This window comes from Aulonocara sp. 'chitande type north' Nkhata Bay, linkage group LG3 (assembly GCF_057382095.1).
Source record: "Aulonocara sp. 'chitande type north' Nkhata Bay isolate Kocher_YH1m ecotype deep benthic linkage group LG3, A_spYH_male_GT1.1, whole genome shotgun sequence".
Taxonomy (NCBI): domain Eukaryota; kingdom Metazoa; phylum Chordata; class Actinopteri; order Cichliformes; family Cichlidae; genus Aulonocara; species Aulonocara sp. 'chitande type north' Nkhata Bay.
Window position 1 is genome coordinate 64851154 of NC_141346.1, and position 15362 is coordinate 64866515.

The window sequence follows — 15362 nt, forward strand, 5'->3', positions numbered from 1 at the left end:
CAGGTGGGTGCAGGCTGGTTACATGCATTTGGTCCCATGCTGTCTTTAACTAAATGACTTGGTTCACTTTATGGCTGGGCTGTATGTGGGGTTATATCATGTTATTTGGGCAGGAGTACCTGTCCTCTGTTAGACTTAGAAAGTTTCTCCATAAGTAGAGTTTCTAACTCTTCTAGCACATCTGTGGCTGACAGCTTTTTGGTGGCTCTTTTTACCCCACACTGGTTGTGAGTGTGTAAATAGCCCCACTAGTTCTTTTGGGTTGCAGTTAACTTGGGAGGAAGAGGTGGGTCTGCCATGACTAGATGAATAACAATTATCTGGGATACATAAATTTCATAATGCATGCATGTATCTCTATAAACCTGCCTGAGGGCTGCCATTTTTTACATTCAGTTATTTCTTTGTTGAATCTAAATAATGAATGTGTTACAGTTAGACTGACACTGGTCAGTGTAAATGGCTCATTGGGACACAGAAACCTTTAAATTAAACCCATCACCTGATATCGAGTGTCAAACAATATCAAAGCTGTAAAAGCTGTTTACAGTCAGAATTTATAAAACTATGATTGTAAATAAATTCAAACAAGTGAGCTTTTCTCTTTGTGCTGAATATCAACACTGTGGTTTCTTAGACTGTAAGCTTTACTTTAGCGCAAGCTGCCACTCCAAATGTCTTTGATAACAAGAAAAAAATATATTTTCAGTCCACTGCCTGAAGTTCTTCTGTGACATCTTCTGCCATCAGCTTTGTCTGCTGGTTTGAAGACAATAAACCACAAAAAAGATGATTTAGTCACTTTGTCTGCGTCATGCAGCTCGAATGTGTCGTGTAACGATGTTGAATAGCCGTCGTTATCCCTCTGCTGTGTCAGTAGGATTGTACTGTACAGCATCTCATTGATATGTGAGGAATGCTAATGTAACACGATAACAGACTTACATCATTAAAACATAAAGGACAGGAGATATTTAGATATTTTTATATTTATATTACATTTTATAGCTGACAGATATTACTAAATAGATAGAATTTACTAAATAGCTGGATGAACATGAAAAATATGTCTATAATAACAAATGACCATGAGAGCCAGTAGAATTAATTCAACTGGACACTCAAAAGACGTCCTTAAATGCTCTTTAAGTGGCAGAACAAACGAACAAACAGTTAATTGCTTACTTGAGATGAAATCTGCTCAGCTACTTTGAAAACAGCTTCTAACTGGTTCCTCCTTTAACAGGATGACTGCTCAGGGGTAAGGCCATCATGCAGTCCAGCAACCTTTATGGTTCTGCTTTGATTCACCAGGAACTATTAGGGAAACCTTCCAGCGCCTCCTGTGAAAGACACAGGCATAAACACACAAACATTTATTAACATGTTCCACAGTCTTCCAGCTTGATTTTCTCATCCTGTGGACAACAACGTACATGGATGCAGGTTTATTGTTAACTTTGTAAGGTTTATTTAGTGAACATATCCAGCTGCAGCTCCACTGTGATCCTGAACTGGATAAGCACTTAAGAAAATGTGTCAATAAATGGACATACATCAACTTACTATATTTATCCAAACAGACGGGACCAATAATGCTTCACTGAGTTAGAGACTTTAACATTCTCTTCTATGTAAGAATGTCTCGTGCTGATAGACCTGCAAACTTGACAACAAAGGTTTTTCAGACTGCATGTAGCTGTCCTCTATGTCAGCTCACACATTGACATTTATGTCACACTTATTTCTGCTTTCCCATTTTATAATTATTACTTACATTTTGATTAGATACCTTGAGTTTGTAAATGATCAGATTACATAATTGGAATACAATGTATCCAATTCAGGGTTGCGGGAGGATGAAGCCTATCCCAGCTGATACAGGACAAAGACAGGCTGCCAGTTTATCGCAGGGCTAACACGATATGTGTAACAGAAAATCCACTTAAATGTTTGATATTTCTTATAATAATCATAATTATGACTATTATTTAAAGGTTTCTTTATAAATACATTTTGATTTTTTAGAACCTCTAAAATATAAACCTGAGCTGTTTCAGATTCTGACCTCTGACCTCACTGCAGCTCCCTCTTGGAAGTACGTCTGCTTCTTGTCTTCCCCAGTGTTGACCGCCTGCCCTTGATATCACGTACTGTACCTGAGGAACAAAAAAGGACAAACACTTGCCTTCATTTAAGAAGTACATTCATACAGAGGTAATCTATGGAAACACACTAGTTCACCCTTTGGGAGGAATCAGTTCCTGTGAAACATTTCTGTAAATGAACATCATGTGGAGAATGAATGAAATGAGTTCTTCAGGTGACTCAGCAGTCCCACACTGACAAATGAAATCTAGTTAAACTATTAAGCATATTTGCTCTTCTGAAATCTGTGTTAAACAACAACAAACATAAATTAGTAACAAAAATACAGCTGAGTAGAGGCTTTACAAACCACCAGCAGCCATAATGCTAAATTTTAATCTTCAAATGTTTCTGAGCCGTCTTCAACCTGCTTTTAACACATTAAAGTCCCACAGTCAATGCAGCCTGACTCAATCCTAGATGTTCAGCACACAGAGACACAGAGGTGCTGTTTAAAGTTTAGTGTTAACCTGAGTCACTGATCATTTGCAGTATTATAGAGTCTGGCAGTCTTTGCATGATGTCCACGTCACTGTAAGTTTCTAGCTGACTCTCAGGTGTGACAGGTGTGCCTGCAGGAAAGAGTAATAATAACCTGTGTTACGCCCCAGTCTAGGGGTACAGGAACGCAACACAAGTTTGAAAGAATTGCCCCGCCCTGGTCCCCAAAACCATACACAAAGGGAAACCAATTTCTTAGTGAATCGTGATTTACTTTTCTGCACTGCAAAAATGAAGCTCCGGGGTGAACAAAGGCCAAAATAACAAACAAAACAAGCTAAGACAGGAGGAGGTGTTATCTAAAACCCTATGTGAAATCAAATATCAAACAAAAGACAAGCGCTACACCTAACTCCCTACCTGAAATAAACAGGAGAAAACAGTGCAAGGAAAAACAATAAGGCAGCTCACCCCTTCTGTTGCAGTGCTATTTACAAGGCTATTTACAATGAAAACTAATGTACACACTATATACAAAACTCCAAAAAGTCGCACAAAGTCACAGGCACAAAAGTCTCAGGTTTTGGAGGCCAGGGTCAGGTCTGCTGCTGCTGTCAGTGGCTGCCCCGGGACAACTGCTGGTGAGGGATTTGAAGAAGATCACATGGCCAGGGGACCAATCAGCAGCCGTCAGCTCATCCACTCCGGGACCTGCAAAGACTTAAAGGCACAGACAACAACAGCCACCAAAACAGATTATGGACAGGGCCATAACACCTGCATCCTGAGGTTTGTCATGCAGGATTAAAGGAGCCAGGCTTTGTTCACACAGCTAGGATTGTATTTTACACTGACCCTGGGTCAGTATAAGTATCATACAGTTTAAACGAAGCACTGAAACTTGCACATATTTATTACAGATGCACTGAAGCTAATCGAGATATTTGCTGTCAATCTGTGGCTGCGATTAAACACTTTACTGGAAACTTTATTAACTAGTAACTTCATCAGTCATGACAGAAGCTAATATTTCTGCTAACATCGTTTAAACAGTAACAGCTTTACTCCAATATAAGCTAACGTTTACACCGTAACTTTAAGCTAGCACCATAAAGACGTAAAACACGTAATAATATCTACAAATGCATCTTAAAGCTGTTATATTAGCACTCGGTGTATTACTAACATAACCACATTAACATTACTGACACTCGCTGACTTTTAATAGTCATTCTATAAATGCTGTCCGTTTAAACGGTCTTACCTGTACACACTGCATATCCACCGGATTCCAGCCAGAGTATGGACTGATAACAGCCGAAGCGGGTGAATAAAGTCACCCAGTCGCTAGCTGTGCCATTACCCGGCATACACCACTCCCTCCATAAATGCAATAAACCATACAAAAGTATCGTTCTACCTGTTTCTCAGGTAGTTGTTTACAGTATATAATTTATTGTGTTCAGTATACGTCACTACAATGTGATTTCGGAAATATATAAATATATGGACAACAGGCTCTTCCGCGGCAATCTCTTCAATCGGAGGACCCTTCACGTCAATTCCCGACTCGAGGGGGGTACCCTGCGCGTCCATAAGTGCAGCAGAGGGAGCCTGACCATGCGTCACACGTTTGACGAGTTGGGAGTGAGAACGTGTTGGATAACAACGAGACGGCCTACCTGAAGGAGATTAGGAATCTGGAGAACTGGTGCCAGAGGAACAACCTCCTTCTAAACGTCAGTAAGACAAAGGAGCTGATAGTGGACTTCAGCACTAAGCAGGAGAGGAACTACCAGACCCCTGTCATCAACGAGTGCCCAGTGGAGAGAGTGGACAGCTTCAAATACCTCGGAGTTCACATCACGCAGGACCTGTCATGGTCCTGTCACATCAACACCGTGGTGAAAAAGGCCCATCAGCGTCTCTACCACCTCAGATGCTTGAGAGACTTCCAACTGCCCTCCAAGGTGCTCAGGAACTTTTACTCGTGCACCATAGAGAGCATCCTGAAGGGAAACATCTTAACCTGGTTCGGGAACAGCACCATGCAGGACAGACGAGCTCTACAGAGGGTTGTGCGATCAGCTGAGCGCACCATCCGCTCCGAGCTCCCTGACCTGCACTCAATCTAAGCAGGCAGTGCTGGACCAAGGCCAGGAAGATCGTGAAGGACCTCAGCCATCCCAACAACAGACTGTTCTCTCTGTTGAGGTCAGGAAAGCGATTCCGCTCCCTGAAGACCAACACAGAGAGACTGAGGAGGAGCTTCTTCCCGCAGGCGATACGGTCTCTCAATCACAATCATACCACCACACAATACTGACCCACACATATAGTTCTTACACACACACTGGACATTCTGGACTTTGTTTTCACTTCATCACTTAAATCACTGCTGCTGTTATTGTGTATATATTTATTTATACTTCTTGTGTATTTTGTTCATACATTCTTATATAGTTCGATATTGTGTATTGTGTATTTTGTTGTACAGTTATTTTATTTTCAATTTAATTTATATATTTTATCTTATTCTTTCCCAGTGTGTTGTACAGTTATTTCATTTTTAACCTTAATTTATATTTTATTCCTTCCTAGTTAAATTTACCCTTTTTAATTTTTCATATTTATTTCCTATCTTATTCATAGCCTTTTCCTTTTTTGTTTTCTTTAGGTCACGAGCAGTTGTCCAAGCATTTCACTACATATCGTACTGTGTATGACTGTGTATGTGACAAATAAAATTTGAATTTGAATTTGAATTTGAATTTATAGTAATGCGTTATTATTGCAAACCTGTTTTTTCCACAGAGCGGTCATGAGGCGCAGTCCCACTGCTCTCAGCTTGGGGGAGCCGGCCAGCATGTGCAGACTGTGCAGCACGATCGGGAAGCAAAGCTGGAATATTACAGCACATATGATCAGAGCCAAGTTTACAAGAGAAACACACGGTTACAGCTGAAGAAGGCAGATGTTAGACGATGACTGCTGGTTTGGAGAGTCCAGCTCACTGACAGAGTGCTTTATACTACAGAGCACTGCATCTATCCCACACAGAGGCTGCTGTGGTGGAGTCCAATCCCAGCTCCTACAAACTGGGTACAAGAACCACTGTCTGTGTTCACACAGAGAAAACTGTGTGGAAGACGTGGGAATTTCTCTTTGCTCCTTTGTCAAAGTTCTAAACATTGACAGGGGAACATTTCAGTTATGTGCACAAACTGATTTACCAACATTTGCAACACACAGTGCCCTGCTAATGGTTCTAATATTGCGACCTCCACACTAACCTAGAAGGGTCTGGCTGCAGCCACCGGGGAGCTCCACAGTAACCGGAAACACATGACCTCCATGTCTAAATTTGCTGTTAATAATTATATAATTGTAGGAATCATCTAGTTTGCTTACACTGATTACGTTGGCACTTTATTAGTGCTACAACAACGGTCAGACCCCCGAGGTATCTAAACTTTAGTAAGAATGTGCACTTTTGACACCTCTGGTTAGCATTTAGTGGTCAGTTTCAAACATATTTGATTTTTGCTTGTTATGAACAAATCCACTTCACTACTTTTCACGATCTGTAACATCAATGCACATTGTTCCATTTACTGCATATTGCACTTTATTCATGTCTCTCATTCCACCTGCAAAAACATTGTAAAGGTCGTCACAGAGAGTTTTATATATGTATAAATACTAATATTCTCTATTCATTCTGTTTTATTGCCCAGATGTTAGTTAGCCTTTGTTCAATTGTCTTTTATATGTCAATAGATACGTATGTCACAAATAAGTGTCTTGTGAATTATGTTTTTGTAAAGAATTTTCTCCCAAATCTCTTACGTGCTAACTGTAACGTGTTATATCTGCTAAAACCTGAACTTAAATGTGTATATGGTGTTTATTAAAAAACAAAAACTGAAGAAACTTCTTGAATAAAACATCTTCAAGACACTTAAAGCAGTTCAGACGCTTTTCTTTCCCAGCTCCACTGTCACGGCGAGTGAGATGAGCCGTGTGGAAAATAAAGGAGGATCCAAACGCAGGCACTTGTATGGGTGTGAGGGTGGTTTATTAAACACAAAAAGAAAATGGACAAACGGCGAACGGAGCAATGACTAAACTAAACTGGGAACAAACTAACTATAGAACACGAACCTGGACATGAATGAGAGCGGACGGAAACAGATGATGGTAGACTGCAGGGAAACACACAGATGAAGCAGGGTGGAAACACAGACGGACCAGCAACTACAATGACGGCAGACATGACTTAAATACACAGAGAATCACAGGGGAATTACACACAGGTGGTGGACACAGCTGGGAATAATCAACAAGACGAGACAAAGGTAAAACTGAACACACTCACATGAGACGCAGACCATCACAATAAAACAGGAACAAGCAACCATCACACTAAGACACAAACTCGACATAGAGAGACAGACAGAAAATGGCACATGGAGCTAGACAAATACTAAGCAGACACAACTGAAGAAAAAATCCTAAACACCACAGAAACATGAAACTCAAATAATAAACATCATCATAATCAACACTACAAGAGAACAAGAAAACAATCCCTGATGCAAACTAAAACCAAAACATAATAAAACTCAAACTACTGGGTCCGGCGGACCCAGAACCGTGACAGTACCCCCCCTCTAAGGACTGTCCACCCTGTTAGCTTGGTTAAGTAGCCATGAAGAGTAGAAGGCCAAGTATGAGTTTCAAACAGTAAACACATTTATTTTTAAACCCTGCAAATAAACAACATTAACATCAAAAGTTTTACATTTCCTAAATGTATCCCACAATCTGAATATAACACCCACTTCCCCACATTTGATCCGCTGTGTTAAATATGATTAAGAACAGAATGCAATCATTTGCAAATCCTATAAACCAGTATTTTAAACAAAGTGAGAAAATGAAACATTTAAAGAAAAATATTAGCCCATTTTGAATTTGATGGCAGCATCCTCTCTCCATAAACTAAAGGCTTTACGATGTTTAGTGCTGGACCATGTTGGTTAATGTGTAAACTCAACAGTTTCCATTTTGATTAACCTGACCAACATCTAACATAGAACACCTTTGAAGTGGACCTCGCACCCTGTGGATAACTTCAAACACGTCGAGGTCTTCAGAGGCTGAACTTTGACCCAGCATCACAAGGAGCGCCATAAACACTTGTTACGGTTATTAGAAGGAACCCAGCCTTTAGACATCCCCACAATGACATCGTGACCAAGGGTCTGTTGCATGATTTTTAACATGGCTACAATGTGTCATCTGCTGAGTCATCGTTTAATACAACAACGTACTGAAAGAGAGCATTCAGCATCTGACTGAGCTGGACTAACCTTCCCTTTCAAAAGTGAAAACTGCAACATAAAACTGGAATACAACCAACTTCTAATGAAATGTAACATTTTATAACATGAACACAGATTCCAGGTGAGCTGTGTCCTCCAGGACTGGATTTACCAGAACAGGTATGAGGATGGTGCCTGACGGGCATGTACGAGCTGGAGTGGATCCCAGCTAACACAGGGTGAGGAGACAGACGACCGTTCACGCTCACACTTATTGACCAGTTAACCTAACCCCACTACCTGAATGTGTGTGAACTGTGGGAGGAAGCCAGAGTCCCCTGAGAGGACCCACACAAACACGGGGAGAACATCCAACCTCCACAGAGACTCTCTCTGCACTAAAAGCACAAAATAAAAATCACACCGTCATGTAATTCAAGAAACTGGTCTTAAAAACAGTTAATCTAATATGTCCACATGGAGCCCATGTTAAGGTCCGTACTGGGCTTCAGAACATCAAGTGAACAACATCAAATGGGACCTGGGTGCGTTGTCTCCTGATAGAAAGTGCTGAGGATCAGAAGGACTCAGGGACAACACGATATCTGTCCAGCAGAGGGCAGCATTATTCCAAACGGCTCCATCCTAGAAACATGATGAGAAGGGAGCGGCCGAAGAGGTTTGTTTTTTCTTCCCAAACTTTATTGAAATTATAAAGCGAACAGTCAGTCATTCCAGTTCAGTTTGTACAAGGTAAATAAGAGTAACAATATACAGTGCAGTGAAATAAGAAGGATAAATAAATAAAGGATAAAAAAGAAAAAAGAAAGAAAAAGGGGGGGAATGTGACAGACTTCATAACAACTTTGTACTTGAAAGTTGTGACAGCTCATTCGTTAAACATTTCTGAATGAATTTCAATCAATGATAAACCTTTTTTTATTGGAAGTTAATTTAAGAGAGTTTAAGTAATATTCAATTTCAATCAAAAACAAATTAAATGATGGGGTTGAGTTTTGAAATTACAATTATGTATATGGAATTTCCCTAGTAAGATGGAGCAGCCGAAGAGTGAACTGTCAAAAGTACTGAATATGACGTCACTTATTTATGTGCGAATGTTTAATAATTAAAGTCCATCCATCCATCTTCATCCGCTTTATCCGAGGCCGGGTCGCGGGGGCAGCAGCCTAAGCAAAGAGGCCCAGACCTCCCTCTCCCCAGCCACCTCCTCCAGCTTATCCGGGGGAACACCAAGGCGTTCCCAGGCCAGCCGAGAGATATAATCTCTCCAGCGTTTAATGTATACTCAGTCCCCAAGGACCCCAAAGAGCTTTACATATCCAGTCATCCACCCATTCACACACTGGTGATGGCAGCTACATTGTAGCCACAGCCACCCTGGGGCACACTGACAGAGGCGAGGCTGCCGGACACTGGCGCCACCGGGCCCTCTGACCACCACCATGCATGTGATAATGCATGAATTAAATGTAATCTTAATTGGAAAGTGTGCATACTGATATTAGCTGCAGCTTTAATCTTCTCTGCTTAACTTCTATATGCAAGACACATTTTAAAGATAAAGTAAGTGACTAGTTACTACTTTATGTTTGTATCTTTATGTAAAGTAATAAATGTTGAGGAGACCTTTCAGTATGTGTTCACCTATGGAAGTGTATCAAGAGTAAAAAGTGACTATACACAAAATGATAGGAGTCTATCTTTGTGGCTTTCTGTGATCAAAGCTTTATAATAGTATATTTACTTTTAAACATGAGTTATTATAGTTCGGATTTTCAGTTCATGTTTCAAATGCATTATTTGCCATTATGATTTTAATTGTGATTTAAAATGTGAAAATTTTAGCTGTCCTCCATCATTCTCCCTGAGGAGTCGAGTTACGGTGACTTTGTATCTTCTACAAGAAGTTAAAAAAAAACTGTAGAGGAAAAGATGGCAAAGTCCCAAGACTTACAAAAGGAAGCCTATGCTAGACAAGTCCAGAAGTACAGAAACTTTGTGTACAGCGTTGGAGATGAAGTTCTTCTTTTGAACATGAGGAAACGTGGAAGGAAGGGAGGAAGACTTGATCCAGATTTTTACAGGACCCTACACCATTCAAGACATCGCTGGCAAATGTGTGAGATTAAAAAAAAAAACACGGAAGGAGCAACTTTAAGAAATCACTAAAGCATTGACCATATCAAGCTGTACAGAAGAAGCTACCATGTAAATATCAGTGACAATGAAAAATACCCAACTCACAGTCAGACAGTGAACAGCAGCACAGACCTGAAGATGCCCCCCTGCCATCCTACTGCTAACCCTCAGTGCCAGCAAAGTCCAGAGGATACCAGACCCTCTGTTATTCATTATGCACCCAAAACGGCTGACAACAGTTGTTGCTCCCACAAGGAGTTTAATTGTGTTCCAGGACCAGAAACACATGAACAAGAACTTCCCTCCCGGAAATAAAGCTTAGAAAATGAAGGTGGCATAGTGAACAACTCTTTTTGACCCATTGGTCATTTGCTGCCAGTTTGACGTTGCAACTTGATTGACTGTTGCATGACTTTGTTTGCATTTTGCAGTCTTCAACTCATATTGGATATAAAGAAACATGCAACGTGCACTGAGCTTGTAGAAGTCTAGAAATGGATCTGCCTGTCAGTAATTTTCTATTTTGCCCACCCGCTGTACCTTTCCTATTTCTCTGCGTGTAAATGCATGCCTATTGTATTGACTTTTTTCCTGTTGTGGCCCGTCGGCCTTTACCCAGCTTATCCACTAAAAATCTCATGCATGCCTGAGCTAACTTATCATATTTTTCTTTTAGTAAAGAGGCTATGGCGTGCAAAGGATACTGGGCGCCTGGAGTCAGTTGTTGGAAGATAAAAGTTATTTGATTCCTCTTTTCGAACACTGCAGGGGTCACGGTGGTTTCTGATGAGGTAAGAGAACTTATCATTATTGATTCTGATTTCGAGGTTCTGCTCCTTCTGAAGCATTTGCAGTGCAGAGACCATTAATAGTTTAAAATGTGCGGGTAGGTCGGGGGGTTTATATTGCAAAACTCTAAGGTTTCACCCATTCACTTCAACAGGAAAAAATGTTATCAACCACAACACAGATGTTGTGACATCTGTGACATCATAATATCCAGTTTCAGTATATGCAGAAAGAACCTTTATCAGCAATTCTATTCCTTTAGATGTTTTTGTGTACAGCACTCAAGCAGTTACTTCAAAGATTGTTGCTGTTGTTGTATAAACTCTGATTATTCAAAACAGGTCATTGATGCATACCTGCACCTTGTCATTGAGAGACGAAAGGAAAGTAAGAAATGTCCTTTGCCTACTAATTTTGATATATAAAAAAACTTATTTACTGTTCTCTAACATTTTTGTATACTTGTGCAGAATGCTGCACACCTGCTCTGTTCAGTAGTTGCAAGCTCGTTGTTTTCTGGGCAGTTCAGATGCCTCAACAAGGTATGTTGAAAGTTCAAAAGTGGTCCAAACAGTTGACTCCTTTCTGTTGCTGAGGAAAGAGTTCGGTTCCTTTAAAGAAGACTATATTTGAAAACACCCTGAGACGCATGGTACCTAAGTAAATCCAAATTACTCTGCACTTCCAATCCCACAGATGAAGTTCCCAGTTGAAGACATGTGGCTGTGCCCTGTGAACTTTGGTACGCACTGGATTCTTGTGGTATGTGTTCATATAGTTATTAATTTGCGTAATTTGTTGTGAAGCAGTTTCTTGCACAAAGTGTTTTTTTTTTAAATACGTTTTCAGTGGCACAAACTATTGTAATTTTTTAATTTATTAACTTTTTCTTCAGATTGTCAACATTTCTGCACAGAAAATACTGCTCATAGACCCCATGGGGAATGAAGGTGTTTATGACAGGAAAATTCTGCGCAACTGGAGGTATGCATTATTACTGAGGTATTATTCTTAGATAAAACATTTCTTGTTTCATTACAAACATTTTTGTTCAACTAGGAATTTTCTGAGGATGAGAGGGCATGAAGACACCATGGAGTGGCAGTTACAGACTATGCAACACAACAAGCAACAGGATTCCAGCAGTTGTGGAGTTTTAATGTTAAAGGTAACCCTTATTCAAATGATTCCATTTCTTGTTAGCTATAATTAAGACTTTAAGTGAATTTAAGTGAAGTGAAATTTATTTCGGTCAACAACAACAACACAAGTTATCATTTTACATAGAAGTACAGTAACAGTAACTGAAAACGGAATAGGCTGAAGCTTTGTGGATTATAATTATCCTATCCTTTACCTAATTAAGACTTTACATTCTAATTATGATCAATCTCACAGTTTGCAGAACACTACCTTGATTTTGGAGAGGTCGGTGAGGTGTCAACCACTACAGAGGCAGTTGTGCTGGAGCGAATGCAGATAGCTTGCACACTACTTGAAAATCGAGGTAAGTCCAGTAAAGTCCTTATCACGTTAGAGTGTGTACTTCCATGTTAAATAGTGCTTTTCAAACAGCACAGTGCAAATAGTGCTCTTCAAACACTTTCAGATAAGACCCTTCTCAAAGTCTAATTTAAAAAATTCAGGAGACAAATTTTCCTTGAAGTATATTTGGAAAAAATGTACTATTACTCCACCTAAACTTGGTTTATCTGACCCAGATAGACTGCAGGTCATAACTTACCTGAAGTTAAGTTCACCTCAGGTCTCTGCTCCTCCTGCCTCACCTGTTGCCTCTGTGGAAGCTCCGCCATAGCCACCACCAAACAACTGACTTATTTTTACACATCGACCAGCATCCGGCCAATCCACCACCTTTCATTGTTTATACCAAAACAAAAGTAAAAAAACCTCATCGGCTCATAAAAATGAAAAATCACCATCGGTATGCCCGATGGCCAGTCCAGCTATGGTCGTGCCATCAGTTAACCCTTCACGTGGCAACTGTGACACGCGTGCCCAGGGTTGCCGACCCATGCTCTAAAGCATCTGATTTGGATTCCTGAGATCAAATATATTTTCCTTTGGCTTTGTTTTCTTCCCATTTGTGGCTTTAATGTAGTGTTACATCCTGTTTGTTTGCTTCCATCTGTATACATGTCCAGATTCACTGTTATGTTTCTATTCGTACATTGCTGTGTGATCACTGTTCCCTCTGCTGACTGATGTGACCTTTTGTATCTTACACTGATACTTGTCATATTTGTATCTGCGCCTAAAAGATAAAAAGTTTTCCATGCTAAAACACAGCTCCACCTCCTGCAGTTCTCCCTCTGAACCACTAGATGTCTCTGTTATCTAAATGAAGACGTGCAGCACAGCAACCACAGCAGCGCTCAGATCACACGTGTCCTGTTATTATGTATAAAAGCATGAAACAGGTGAGACAGGTGGGATCAATATTAATGTTGTGGAAATATATGAAAAAGCAACAGAAGAGTGAAAACATTTCGTGTTTCTAGAAAGATCTTTCAGCTCACAGCTGCTCACAGACTGTATTTACAAGTGACAAACTGCAACTCTACAGTACATCTACAGTATATATCAAATATATTCTGTATTCAAATCTATTGAGTGATGTTTGAAAGTCTTTCCAGGTGAGTTTGATCCAGGAGGGTCTGAAGCCAGAGTCAGACAGAGACTGTGCAGAGACTGTAGAAGGACAGAGCAGCAGCAGAGCAGTCCAGATACACTGATGATCCTCTGTCAGATCCAGAGGGACACACAGGGATGATGCTGGACTCTACATTGTGTCTGACAGTGGAGCTGTTCTCAGAGCAGTTCACTCTGCAGCACTGACAGTCATCTGCACTTCTTCTCATTCCTCTGTCAGTCACTGCTGGATGAAGCTCTCCTCTCCACCTCCCAGTAACATGGCCCAGTCAGAGCGTCTCTACACACAAGCTGCTGCTGCTTCAACCTCTCTGGATCATCACGACACAGCTCCTCCTCTCTCAGCACACACACTGTCCTGTTTACCATCATCGCCAACACCTGCAGAGAGAAGAGGGAAGAGCAGAGGAGATAAACGAGTGTTTCCAGAGACTCTTCATCAGCTGTCAGTTAGTGATGCAGCACATCCAAGGCAAGGCAAGGCAAGGCAAATTTTTTTGTATAGCAGAATTCAACAACAAGGTGATTCAAAGTGCTTTACAGAGACATTAGAAACAAAAACAAATAAAAAGCATGATTTAAAATTGATTAAAACAAGCAAACAAACAAACTAACTAAACACACACATTCACATTCACACCTGTTCGCGCGATCTGAACCCTTATCGTAAGGGGAGCTACCAGTCCTTCTGTGGACGAGTTACTTTCTATTTTAAATTGCCTGAATTTAAAATACTCTCTAGACCCAGCTGGGGAGCTACCCAGAGCTCTAAACCCACTTAACAAACAAACAAACAAACAAACAAAACAGTATATAAAATCAAAACAGATAAAATCAGTTAATGTAAGTTTTGAAATTTAAGCTTAAAAGTATGGATTTGGTGCTTTATTCAAATGCAGCTGAGAACAGGTGAGTCTTCAACCTGGATTTAAATAAACTGAGTGTTTCAGCTGATCTGAGGCTTTCTGGGAGTTTGTTCCAGATATAAGGAGCATTAAAGCTGAATGCAGCTTCTCCGTGTCTGGTTCTGACTCTGGGAACTGATAAAAGACCGGATCCAGATGACCTGAGGGATCTGGAAGCTTCATACTGGGTCAGGAGGTCACTGATCTATTTTGGTCCTAAACCATTCAGAGCTTTATAGACCAGCATTAGAACTTTAAAGTCTATCCTCTGACGGACAGGCAGCCAGTGTAAAGACCTCAGAGCTGGACTGATGTGGTCCACTTTTTTGGTCCAGTATAAAGAGCTGCAGGGACTTCAGTGCTGGGACTGTACTAGGACTCATTGTTGCTTCACTTTTTCTAATCTTTGGATTTTTATTGAAGTTGATGAAAATGTTTTTCCCTCCTAGTTTGAGTTTGGACTTTCATTCATTAGAAGAACCTTGGTGTGTCCACTCTGAGCTCTGTAGGAACCCCAACAACAAGCCCAACAATCCAGATGGACGGTTCCAGCTGTTAACTGGAGGAATTCCATCCAAACATCTGCTCTCACTAAATTCTTCCTCACCTACAGACTGTGTTCTTCACTGCTTTAAACTTGGAAATGAATGCAGTCATTGGTCTGCGTGCTGCTTTGTTCAGAGAGCTAATTGGCTGTTGACAGTGTTTGATCAGAGCGTGTCAGCCGTTACTATGGTGACCATAAAGGTCAGAAACAGGAAGTGTTTGTGTCCAATCCTGAAGCCTGTCACCATTCTCCTCTCACAGCTTCACTGAGAAGCTGCAGCTTTACAGGAAACACTGGATCTTTGTTTCATACTGACTGTGTTTAGTACAATACTGCTGACAGCACCACCCACTCACTCCATCACTCTAC

At 40.6% G+C, this 15362-nt stretch overlaps 1 protein-coding gene and 2 long non-coding RNA genes across 3 annotated transcripts in view; all 3 read right to left on the reverse strand.

Annotated features, from left to right (window-relative positions):
• Positions 1–740: 740 nt before the first annotated feature.
• LOC147336590 (uncharacterized) lies at positions 741–2525 on the reverse strand. Its single transcript, XR_015128646.1, has 3 exons — positions 2069–2525; positions 1186–1343; positions 741–759 (listed from the first exon to the last, which is right to left on the reverse strand). It is a non-coding gene; the product is annotated as an uncharacterized LOC147336590 (long non-coding RNA).
• Positions 2526–11813: 9288 nt separating this feature from the next.
• Positions 11814–15362, reverse strand: part of LOC147336591 (uncharacterized) — a 46518-nt gene continuing 42969 nt past the window's right edge. Inside the window, exon 4 of the long non-coding RNA XR_015128297.1 lies at positions 11814–13790. This is a non-coding gene — a long non-coding RNA (uncharacterized LOC147336591). The remainder of the gene's footprint in view (positions 13791–15362) is intronic.
• The window catches only part of LOC147336592 (protein NLRC3-like), a 28179-nt gene continuing 26676 nt past the window's right edge, over positions 13860–15362 (reverse strand). Inside the window, exon 9 of the mRNA XM_086285494.1 lies at positions 13860–13922. Coding sequence (XP_086141620.1) covers positions 13910–13922 — 13 coding nt within the window. The 3' untranslated portion in view covers positions 13860–13909. The remainder of the gene's footprint in view (positions 13923–15362) is intronic.